At 37.5% G+C, this 12,672-nt stretch overlaps 1 protein-coding gene across 4 annotated transcripts in view; it reads left to right on the top strand.

The window, feature by feature from the left end:
* tnrc18 (trinucleotide repeat containing 18) overlaps positions 1 to 12,672 on the top strand; it is a 67,199-nt gene that overhangs the window by 12,786 nt on the left and 41,741 nt on the right. For all 4 annotated transcript variants that reach the window (XM_067382392.1, XM_067382394.1, XM_067382395.1 and 1 more), the window contains exons 3-4: positions 5,253 to 5,399; positions 12,560 to 12,664. In XM_067382392.1, the coding sequence (XP_067238493.1) occupies positions 5,253 to 5,399; positions 12,560 to 12,664 (252 nt within the window). The remainder of the gene's footprint in view (positions 1 to 5,252; positions 5,400 to 12,559; positions 12,665 to 12,672) is intronic.

The following is a 12,672-nucleotide window of genomic DNA, read 5'->3' on the forward strand; positions in this document are numbered from 1 at the left end:
GTGGAAACACATCTAGCTATAACTAGCTAATTCAGTAAATGCTAACTTGTAAATTGGTAAGTGTATTGTAGGGCTGGGAACAATAAATCTTTGAATTGTGAATCGAGAAATGATTCTGGATCGATTCTGTGCTTCGTTTTTAAAAGCAGATGGTACTGCATGCTTTTAGAAACAGCCCTACTTGATATTGATACACACACCGATTACAAGGGTATTTGCGGTGGGTTGTTTACATTAATCTCGCATCATAAAAGCATTCTGTGGTGCAAGTACGTAGCCGAACGCACAAGTTCTTCTTCATCAGCATTTGAGTGTGCAGTTAAAAAGTAGCCTAGAGAACCGTCTGCTGTTAACTAAGCTCAGAATCATTTCAAGAGAGAATCGTGATGCATCCGGTAAAAATCTCAGAATCGATCCACATATCGACTTTAGAACCCTAGTTTTTTTATTAGCATAGCAATTACTGAATGAGCAAAGCAGTATAGAACATTTTAACATATACAGCCTACCTGTTCTCAAACTAAGCTCATGCTCCACTCATATGATGGTAAACCCTACCAACATTACAGAAACTCTTCTAAATTAGCATATCAAAACTGGGAGAAAGCATACTGGGAAATGGAAATCCCAGCCCAGTTTCAGTTAAATTTAAGTTTGTCTAAGTTAAAACTATCAAGTTCATTAAACTCAAAACAATTAAACCATTTTGATTTACTTAAAATGTGTCCGTTTTGTGAAAGAAAAGCAAAGTTCTAAATACTCAGGTTAATTTGTTTGAACTAATTTCTTTTAAGTGTGCCCTACTCAATCAAAGGGTTTACAGTGTATATGTTGAATTAATTGATGTTAAAGTTATTTTTGATACAAAAAAAGGTAATTGAACTGGAATCGTAAGGCAGAATCAATTTTGTTTGTTTGTTTCTTGGTTTTTAAGGATTCCCAACTCCAGACAAAAAGACTTCATTGGATGCCACCTCTTTAAAATATCATCAAGTTCATCACATTTCAGTTGATACTTATGCTCTCATTGAAATACAAAGATGTTTTAGACTTTTTGTACTTTTTGAAAGAGGCAAGGCCTTTTTCTGATTTAATGTCAATACACACATTTACAAAATGGAATGGTTGAGATGGGAATTGAATAACTTGATTGACCTGCACAGAGCATTGAAATAAACACCATAGGGATAAGCAGAATGCCATCTAGCATGACTGCTCCATATAAATGCCTGACATTAATGTTATTGAGCTAAATGGAATCAAATCCCATTCCAACATCTAGTGCAAAACTTTAGTCATAAATAGAACCTGGGCATGCAAAAATGCATTGTGATTTTATTAATTATGCATATTTGTGGACAATTTGGAAAATATACTTAGAAAATGTCTTGTGTGATGATTTATTTGTTAATTTTGTTACATTGAACCATTAATTTATAGTTAGTTCTATAACCCTGCTTGATATTATTGGTTCAGTACATTGTCACATTATATGCAAATCTGTCATGCATATTTAATGATCTACTAAGCATCTGTTTGTGTTAGTTTGCACACTTCTTGTTATCCTTTTTCAATTGGATCAATAATAAATGTACATGGAATTTCTCATATGAAATTCAGTTTGTGAGACTGAATGTATAGCCTGATGTATTTTGTTAATATTTAACTATAGTGCAAATATTAGTATACAGCATATCTTTAGAAAAAAATATGAAGCTTTTCCCAAACAATCATGGCTCAATTTCAGATTTTTGATGTTTGAACAAGTACCTTTTTATATATACTTTTGAAAATTCTCAAAGGAGTATTGGTGTAGTGGTTAAAGAGTAACCCTAAAGGTTCTTTATTCAAACCACATAAGGAGTGAACTGTAAACTGGACAGTTGCTGAGTTACCCAGTAACCATTGCACTCTTGAGGAGAGGATGACCCTGTAGTAAAAATGTACCATTCTTTGCTTTGGATTAGAAGTGTCTCGTAAATGACTCCTCTCTCATTCTTTGCATAACAGAACTGGACTCAAATGGAAAAAAACATTGACTTCTTGTCACGTGACCTCTGCCATAGTCTAGATCTTCTGTTTGAATTAATAAAGCGATGCCCTTGCTGTGTGTTTGAAGAAAAGGCTTACAAGTCTGAAATGCACCCCTGGCCCGCCCAATAGACCCTCAAGCCCAGTAGTGTGCAATTTGACATTTTTTTTCTTTCTTTCTTTACAAAGCAATAAATGTGTGTTATTGCAAACGCTATAAGTTATGGTTTTTTTAGTGATCGACCAATATTGATTTTTTTTTTTTTTTTTTTTTTAAGAACCAGTACCGATAATTTGTTTGTGCCCGATAACCGATGCAGAACCAATATATATTTACTGTTATACTTCTGTATTTGACACGATTACAACACCACTGAACTGAGAATTTTATTTTTACATAACATTCTTTACATTTTATTGATAACAATCACTCCCTCCTTGCATGGAAAACAAAACAAATCTTATTTATACACCAAGAAATAGAGGGGTTTGAAAGTGCAAAAAATAAAAAAGTGTGGTTACTAAACTGTTTTTGTTGAAAATTAGTAGTCTTTCATGTTAATTTTAATCTTCATATTACACAAGTAATTTTATTTACATAAAGCATCAGCAGCAACACTAATGTTAACAATAAGCAAAATAAATTTAGAACGTCTAATGTTTTCAAATGGAGTAAATAAATTAAAGACAGGAGTCATATCAACTTTGCAGAAATGTAATACTTCATTTTAAACTACAGTTTTAGTAGATTTATAAGCTGTTTAATAGGCTAAAGTAAAGAGTGAAGAATAATTTGCTGGATGATTTTAAATAATTGAATAATATTCTCTGGAATATTGGAATATAACAAACAAAACATTGTATTTTATTGCATTTCTCAACTGGTATGTTATATCAGAATTAATATCTGCTGACAAAATCTGCATTGCTTATCTGCATTTACACAGAACTATACTCAAACTGCGATCGCTCGCGGAGATAATAAATTAATTTCCATAGAGTTGCGTTTACTTGGATGTTTATTAGCGAATTAATGGTTATATAGTAAATGTTTATATAATTACGTTGTTTTAAACGAGTGAATCTTGTTAAAAGTTCCATGGCCGTGCTGGAGGAGCATTTCCTAAGCATCAACCCGTTGAGTGAACAGCAAAATGCAGACGACTTGACGAGACTAATGATGAGCATAGACAACACAGAGAATTAAATTCGGTGCTTTTATTTCCATCATGTGCTCGTTCATGGCTGTATTATTTAATTCATGCAAAGTTACAACTTTGTTGGGACAGGACTTGACAGATTATCTTATGTGACTCCATGAGCTTGTCTCTTTTTCTTAGAGACAAGCTGCATAAACTAGCTAAATTTCAGGCATTTATGTAACACATCTAATTTGTGCATTAATGGCTGTTAAGTTAAATAAATTTCATTAATCACAGGTAAGTAGGCTACTTTACCTATGCACACCGTTGTCTCGTCTCCCCTCAAATGCGCTGTAATGGCAATCCTGCGCGCAATTCTCAAAACACCCACAAGATGCGGGCGTTTATCGGTAAATACGATATTACAAAACTGATATCTGATTATGGTAAAATGCTTAAAAATCTGGGAAAATATCGGTAAATCGATATATCTGTCGATCTCTAATGGCTTTTGTCTTGCATACTGCACTATAACCTTCCAAATCTCGCAAGTATGGATCCCCTCTTGCTCTACTATCTCCTCTCCTCCATTTGCACCCCATCCAGAGGTGTAATCTGTCCTGTGGTTAATGTTTAGATGCAGTCCAATGGGTTCACATCTGCTGTTAGCGATGTGCAATACAATGGCCCAACGGTTCATCAGCAGAGCAAGACTGCTTCCCTCCTAGGTTAATCGCATGCTAACCTCTCCGACAAAAGGCTCATGTTGCCGTTGATGCCTTGTTGTTCCTCCTCCTCTTGTCATGCTAATGCACTATTTACACATGCAAAAAATGGACCCATTGTGCCAAGGTGTCTGCAGCACAGGAGGAAATGCTGTGTGTATGTGTATCTGTGAAAGTGTGTCCGAGTCCATCTCTGGTTTGAGTAATAAGTGTGAAGTGCCCCTCCTACGCTGGATTGAGGAAAGGCATGTGGGAACGGAGAGCTGTTGTATTGGAGGAATTGGGGGAAGGGCTCATTAATTTTCACTGCCCTCCATTTATACGTCATGCTTGAATAGTGTGCCGTATGGGTTTAATTCAGTGATTTAAAGGGATAGTTCACCCAAAAATGAAAATTGTCATGCAAACCAATCTTTGAAACAAATTAAAATATTTTTAATTAAATATTTTATTGTCCCTCCTTTAAATGTTCAGGTAACCAAAACTTTAAAGATCCAAACTAAAAAGTCTTATGCAAAGATATGATTGCTTTATATGATGAATGGATTTAATTTAGGCTTTCATTTACATCTAAACAAATCTGTTCATCATATAGAATTATCATAAAAATAAATGAATTCAAAATTAAGATTAACCTTATGGATTTGCAGTGACATGAGGATGAGTAAATGATGATAGTTTTCATTTTTGGGTGAACTCTCCCTTTAAATGCAAGCAAAATCCCTACTAGGGGGAATCTTCAATCCATTCCCGTGGATTTTTAGTGACCCGTCCAGAGTCGTCATGGACTTGAACAGCATTTGTAAACATTTCTGCAGATCTCTGTGGAGAAACCACATGCGCTATCGCTGTTGGTTTTACCTATTCAACTTTAAAAACTCCAGGGAGGCGGCGGACCGAATACCATACGCGTCTCTGCGTCGTCTCTTGCTCTAATGTCAAAGCTGGCAAAAAGAAAACGTGCGTTTATTTAGACATTCCCCCTTTTGAAGCTGCACATCTGGTGGCTATTGTAATGACAGTTAACATAACATTTAGGATGAGTAATAATTATTCATGACAGTTGTTTACAAGCAAATGAAATTCGTGTTTGTGGTCTTTCTGTGCCTCTCAGTAAACATTCTTCTTTTGAAGGGAATTAAAAGGCTGTCCGGCAGTCAGAACAGGTTTGTGATTGTGGTTCCTGAATTTCAAAAGAAAACCGCAGAGCTTCACAGACTAATCATTCCACTTTTGCCAAGGCTTTTCTCTTGAGTGGAATGTCATCATATCAAATGACAGCGCTTACGTTTTTTTTACAGCCTCATTTTATTCTGGCACTTCATAAGCAAACGATTGATCCTCTTTTTCGCAGGTGATGCCTTCCCAGGTGCCTCAAGCCCATTCCTTGGCGGATACGTCAGCGCCTCCAGCGCTCACGGGTCGTCGGATCCGGCCTTCCGAGCTCCCAACTCAGCCAGCCTGCAAATGGCCCAGCTCTGGGCCTCTCACCCTCATGAAGGTAAGAATCACTGCAATTTTTTTTTTTTTTTTTTTTTTTTTTTTAAATCAAAGCATGTCACTGCTTAAAGCAAAGCGGGACCTGCATTTGCACACGGCAGCTTGAACGTATTGGGTTTAACGATTAGGTTTGTTGGCAGATCAGTGAACTCAGACAAAGGCTGTAGTCAGAGGTCTGGGTGACAGGCAGGGCTGGGTGGACGGGCTAAAGGAAAAAACACACCCTCCATGATACGACCCACAGGGACTTTTAGCCAGCTTTATATTTTAAGTTAATGGAAATCGACTTGGTATTGGGAGTATGAGCATGTGGTGTGGACTGTGCTTAAGCAGATAAAGGTGCAGTATTGTTTTTGATAAGTGAGTGTGGGGCTGGTTAAGGCTGTCGGCCAGTGATGTGTAATATGCATTCATGTCTGACGTCTGCGATGGATTACCCCCTCTCTTTCTCTCTCTGTCTCTCTCTCTCTCTCTCTCTCTCTCTCTCTCTCTCTCTCTCTCTCTCTCTCTCTTTTGAAGTCAATAAACTAGATTTGTGTGAATGGTGTGCAACGACTGTAGAAAAGACAATAAAAAATCAATTTCGACCCTGCAGTCCTAATGTAGAATAGGCCACATCTGACAGTCACTCTGCTGCAACGTAACTGTAAACAATTCCTTTCTTGAAATAGCTGGTGGCAGTCAATAGTCGATATCCGAGAGCTTTGACAGATATTAGCGATGTCCTTTGTATAGTAGTTCTATGTATATTATATTATATTATATTATATTATATTATATTATATTATATTATATTATATTATATTATATTATATTATATTATATTATATTATATTATATTATATTATATTATATTATATTGTATTGTATTGTATTGCCTGATGTAACTGATTTCTAGCAGCTTTTAAGGGCTCAAAAATATGATTTAAAAATTTAAAAATGTAATTGTTATTGTTAAAAATGTAAATGTTGTTCTTCCCATGATGCTGAAATTTCACCCGCCTTTATTCCAGTTTTTAGTGTCACATAATCCTTCAGAAATCATTCTAATAAATTCTTCAGAAATCATTTTAATTTGCTGATTTGCTGCTCTCGAAACATTTATTATTATTATCAATGTTGAAAACAGTTGTTTCAATATATTTGTGGAAACTGATGCATTGTTTTTTTCATGATTCTTTGTTGAATAGAAAGTTCAAAATAACAGCATTTATTGGAAATAGAAATCTTTTGGAAGCCATAGATGGCATTAAAAAAGGAAAGGAAAACATCTTTTGTAACATTATAAATGTCTTTACTATCACTTAATCAATTGAATGCATCCTTTACAAATAAAAGTACTAATTTCTTTAAAAAACAACAACAGTGTTGTACATTTTTAAAACCTTAAATTTAGGTTTATAAATGGCAATAAAATCTGTAACTATACAAGTATAATGCAACTCTGTGGCACCAATGGCATATGATGATTCATGTTTTTTTCCCTATCCTTTTCAACTGATGCTTCTAAGGCTATCACAGATCATTTTTGCTGTTTTATTAAAACCTCATCCAAACTTAGTTTCCATCCATGTAAAAAAACAAAACAAACAAAACTGATTATGTTAAAAACATTAATAATAAAGCAGCACGGTAATTTGTGCATGCCATCTTACAAACTGAATGAATAAATCAACTTTTATTTCCTCATTCATCCACCACAAGCAAAAATTTATACACATTTGAGAATTTATTCATATTTCGCTTATATCCAGCATTTCCTGAATTTCACATAAAAATATATGGATGAAACCTGGCTCATTTGGTAGCTAGATAACTTTACCTTATAGATAATATTATGAAATATTATTTCAGTTTGCACAAGACATGAATATAATCAATCACTGTAAGCTTTAGTGTCAGTGGAGTAATAGATTAACAGTGCCAATGAATTTTACATCAACTTGCTTGAAATTCAGTGGGCCACCAAGCCATACTTGTTGAGCGCTGAAGAGTTTTGAGTTTTTTATTTTGCCCTGCAGTAGCATTACACATTTCCTTCATATTCTCTCCTCCTCATCTTAGTGTATAAAGTCAAGCCCTTATCTGTGCTGTAACTTCAAACTTGCATGTTCAAACAAGATGATTCATTCGGCACTGAAGCCGTTCCAGACCCTGCCATTTTGAGAAGATAGAGATTTCAGCTCTCAAAATGGTTCACGTGTATGCCAAACAATCGAAAGAAAAGCAACTCTAGCTCTGTAAAAGGGTGTGGGTGGATTATTAACAAGGTTTGTTGAAGGGCCTTGTACCCATAGGCCTTTGTTTCAAGTCCCTGCAGAGAAAGTACAGATGAATTGTCTAAAACCTTGGCACAGATCATAGTAAGCCTGCTTCACACTGCCTGCGTAGAATTGCGATGAATAGCTGACATTGAAGTGTACTCTGTCTCTGCAGCCTGTGAAAATATTTGAACATGCCTGTTTATTCTGAAGGGTGCACCTGGATCTTATTAACTGAAGGAAGTCGAAGTAGCAGCTGTGGAATTTGGCTATTTTTACACGAAATGTGTGAAACAATCAGGCACGCCGCATTCGCCCCACTGCGGATTGCAAATATTTCATAATCAAAGGGAAAAACCACTGCCGTGCTGTCGGATTTATCTTTGAAGTTCAATTAATAAACATGAATTGCAGCGATCTGTGAAATGTTAGTTTGTTTGACGTGGGGCTTGTATGCACGCTAGGTCTTTGCGCGATAACCTCTTGATTGGCGGTTACCTTTTAAAATACACAATTTTTTGCGTATAGGCTAATGAGAGTTTTGAAAGTTCAAGGCGTTCCTCAACAAGGGTGTCTTGTGTGGATCGGGCGAGTGCAGATCTCGTCTCTGTTTATATTAGACAATAATCAGAGTATTCCTGGAATGTGTCCTCCCTGGACTTAATTCACGGGCCACTGTGGCTTTGCAGCTGCACTGTTTTTTTGTTTTGTTTTTTTTTTTGTCCAAGCTAGTGTCTGTGTCTGTTATCTGCAGCAGTTTGTAATCGGATGCATGGCTGCTGAGGTCTGCTCACCTTTGGACTGTGCAGGAGATGATGGTGGCTGCAGGGCGGTGCTCTGTGATTGATAGAGCGTCCATGCCTGCTGCTCCTGTCACACGTTGGGCTCAGCTCAGAAAGGAATGCCCCTCTTTGACTATGATGATGGATTTGCTGGCGCAGGTAGCGCTTTGATGTTCTGCTGCGCTTCCAGTGGTGTCCCTGGGGTCCAGATGACGGTTTCGAATACTGGTGTGTTTGTGAAATTGGAGATATATATATATATATATATATATATATATATATATATATAATGAAAAGAGGGAGAGTGGAGGCAGATGCACACTGACAGAAATTCTGGTAGGTGCTTCTTTCTGGTGCACATAAATGGGTTTGTTGAAATTGGTGCAGTTTCTTCTGACCTTTGTAGCCCTTCTGTGTCTAAATACAGGTCTTGAACCACATCCTCTCCTTCAAAGCCTTTTCTATGACTTTTATATAATCCGAACCTCAGGGAACAGTTTTTCTTTTTTATGTCAGCAAGGGTATGTCGTTGCATCTTTGCTTTTGAATGTTAATGGGCCTGCTTTTTTGACACTTCCTTTCTGAGCTAAATTTCCCTCTCCACACGTAACCCATTTACACGTAACCTTCCACTGTCCTTCGTAATATATCCCTAAAGAATGAGCTAGGTTAAATGCTTCCTGTGCTCCAGAAACACACACACATCTTTCCTCTTTACAGTCACACTAAACCAAATGTTTTGGGAAAATCACTTTTTTTTTTTTTTTTTTCTCAGGAATTTTTAGGAGGTTCCTTTATCTACATTAATCCTACAACTATGGAAAACCTTGAAATATTAGGAAATTTTAAAACTGACTGGAAACATCATGGAAATGAGTATCTTAAATTCATACCTTGGGGGAAAAAAAATTATTATTATAGTTTGTGGCTCGATATTGCTTGTTTGGGTAGAGTGAAAACTTGCCTAAAAGCCTGCTGTAAACATTAGCTGCGTCCGAAATCAAATACTTCTCTACTATATAGTATAGGAAAAACGGTATGCGAACAGAGTAGCATGTCCGAATTCATAGTATTCGACAAACAGTAGGCGAAAATGTACCCGGATGACTTACTATCCCATGATGCCACGTACTATATAGAATGTACAACGGTCATGAAGTAAATTTAAATTCAAATGTAGTACCTACTCAATAGTACATGATTTCAGACACAGTCATTGTGTATGTCCAGATATTTATTAGAGTCAAAAAACAATTAAGTTTAAAGCCATTAACAAAAAAACAAAAAAACTGACCTTGCATACAAATAGGTATTCTGTCCAGCAACCCATATAAAATGATTCGGAATAATAATAATAATAAAAAATTTCCAGTAGTCGTGAGCAAACGGAAAAGGCACTGAGAAATAATTGGTCAACGTGTAGAATCCCTGTGTCTAGCTTCCTGGTTTGTCAGGAAGTTTCTCTGCATTAGGCACATTGTGGTGCAGAACTGTAGGAAATGGCAGTGGCAATCAAAACTAATTAGTCTGCAGATATCGTGTAGGTTGAGACTTTCTATTTTACATTAGAGAAACCGAGATTAACTGAGATTAGATGTGCCGTACATTGAGAGCACTCCTGCCTCCACCACACCCCTCACGAGGCATGCAGAAGAACACAGAAATAAATGTGGTGCTGCAGTTCGAGCCCTGTTGCTAAGAGTAGGACGCCTTCAATCATCTCTCAGTATGGTGTGTGAATGCAATCAGCGGCATAGCACTACCCAGTCGCCTGAGATGTACTAAATAAAGTGACAGCCTTTGAACCACTGCTCTTCTTACTTGTAGTGCTATAAACACACTGTGCACTTTAAAACAAGGTTGTATTTTTAGACGTTTTGTTTTTTGACTGTCAATAACACTTAATGTTCTCATGTTACCGTTATCTCTAATTACGAAGACTTTGCTTTGACTGAGGCTGTGATTGTAGATAAATGTTGAGTAACCCTGGTGTTTTATGTGCAATGTTTTGTCTCTGACTCCCAATTAAAATAAAGGAAATGAATGCAGTCTTTCCATGTGATTGTAGCTTATTTAGACAGATAGACGAAAGAATGTCTTTGCCACTCGCACAATGCATAAACAAACATCTCAACCACTGGCACTTTGGCAATCTTGTGACTAGATATTACCACACTAGCTTTGTGGGATGACTCGGTCCTTTATTTAGCATACTGTTGACACTACCTGTTTTAAGCAGCACTGCCTGCTCTGTCTGAGGAATTTAATCTATGGCATATGAGATCCAAGACACGTTTTTGTTTTTTTGAGGCTTTGAGACTCTGAATTTCCATGTGCCCCCAATAAACCTTGCTTTAGAGCTCTGGTAACACTCACTGAAATGGTGCCGACCTTTGAACCTGCCCCTCCAGCACCCTGTATCTGCTATCTCTCTCTAAACATTGCTTCGGAGAACTGACCACTCCGGGCCTGTGCAAGTCAATCCATAATGGTTGATGTGACCTGATTTAAATTGCATTGACGGTAAGAACTAATCCATTACACCTAAGACACTCCTGCTGTTGTTCATAAACTGAACTTGTCAATATCCTCACACAGAGGAGAGTAGACCGGTCCGTTCACACTGTTTAAACAGCAGATTTGAATGGCAAGAATGAAGAGTTTGCTATGCACGGACAGCTGTGTCGTAAATATTCTCCCTTAATCTCTGTTTATTTGGAAATTAGGCCTAACACTTTGCTTTCTGGTCTTCTTCAGTTGCAGAAATTTGTTGTGAAATCTTAAAGAGTGCTTCAGTGCCCCGCTAACTTGGCCAATATAATGGCTGCTTGACCTTTCTCCAGCAAAGCCTCTCTGATTGTGTTGCAATTTTGCCAAAGGCATGGGAGAAGTGCATTCTGGCTTCATTTCGCTCAATTCATTTGCAGCAGAAGCAGCTCTTGTCTCTTTTCAGCAGCTAGCATTTAGCGCGAACACATCGTTTACTTTGCGCTCTTTGATTTAGTGGTTACTCATTTCTTCAGGGTGTTCTTATGAGTCATTCCAGCACCACCTGACCTCTTGCCAAACCTCCAAGCCTGCATGACGCAGCCGATAGTGTTCTGAGTAATTGCATGCTTTAAGACGCGGCCGTCTGAAAACAAACATTTCATTTACCTGTCCTAATGCAGAGTTGCTTTTGGATCAGCATGCACCGCGGGCCAGGGTGGTACAGGCCTGCCAAGCTGCTCCGTAAAAGCAGCAACAGGTCTCGTATGTGCCTTGGGTCTTGCTGGTTTTAAATGCAAGCATGCCCCACCCACAATAAAAGTCTCACAATGGAGGTTCTAAATGAAGGATGTGATCCTCTCCAACTGAACGTATCTTTTAATCTTTTACAACTAGGAATGATGAATGCACTTATATGATCCTATACTGCAGAGGATAATACTCTAAATATTTCGTCCTTCCTTTTGAATGTCAAGCATTTCTATCTTTAGAGGGCTGTTTTTTCTTGGCTCTGACAGCCTTTTTGTCTCTCACTAAAGCTTTTTTTTTTTTTTTTTAAGGGAAGGATAATGTTATGTGTCAGCACTATTTGTGCGTGCCTTTGTGCTTTTGTTTATGGCTGTTTGTAGTGATTGAGGTTATGAATGTGCATTTGTGTATCTTTGCCCTTGGTGAAATCTTAGATGAAATTCATGACTTTGCATGTGTGAATGGCCGTTCCCCAGTTACCAGATGTCAGATGTGAGAAATATTTCTCTCCTTTTGCTTTGGGTGGTGGTAATAAGTCAATTTTATGATTGGATCGAGGTGAGCTGTTGCTCTGGCTATGAAGCAGATTCATGAACTGATAAGATAATAAATCGTCAAATCCATGTGTTTGTAAATGTGCATAATTTGGCTTTGAATAATGACACAGAAAGATTTTTGTTCAGCTGGCGAAAGGTCTTGTGGACCAATGTACAGTCAATGACTCAAGTGCCACTGTCATAAACTATATTCAAAGGTTATTGTACTATCGTTCCTTTTGCCTGATGATAGCCAGATACAGATGCTGCATTAAATATTGTAAGTAGAACTGACAGTTCTCTTGAATAATAAGACCTGACATGTCCGTACTCTCTCCTTTCTAGGTTTTCCTCACTTGCCAAGCAGTTTGTACCCCAGCCCTTATTTTCCCTTGGGCCACCTTGAGCATCCACAGCTCAGCCAACATGCACTCTTTGACTCCCAAAAAGGTCTGTGT

Source organism: Chanodichthys erythropterus, chromosome 3, assembly GCF_024489055.1.
Source record: "Chanodichthys erythropterus isolate Z2021 chromosome 3, ASM2448905v1, whole genome shotgun sequence".
NCBI classification, from domain to species: domain Eukaryota; kingdom Metazoa; phylum Chordata; class Actinopteri; order Cypriniformes; family Xenocyprididae; genus Chanodichthys; species Chanodichthys erythropterus.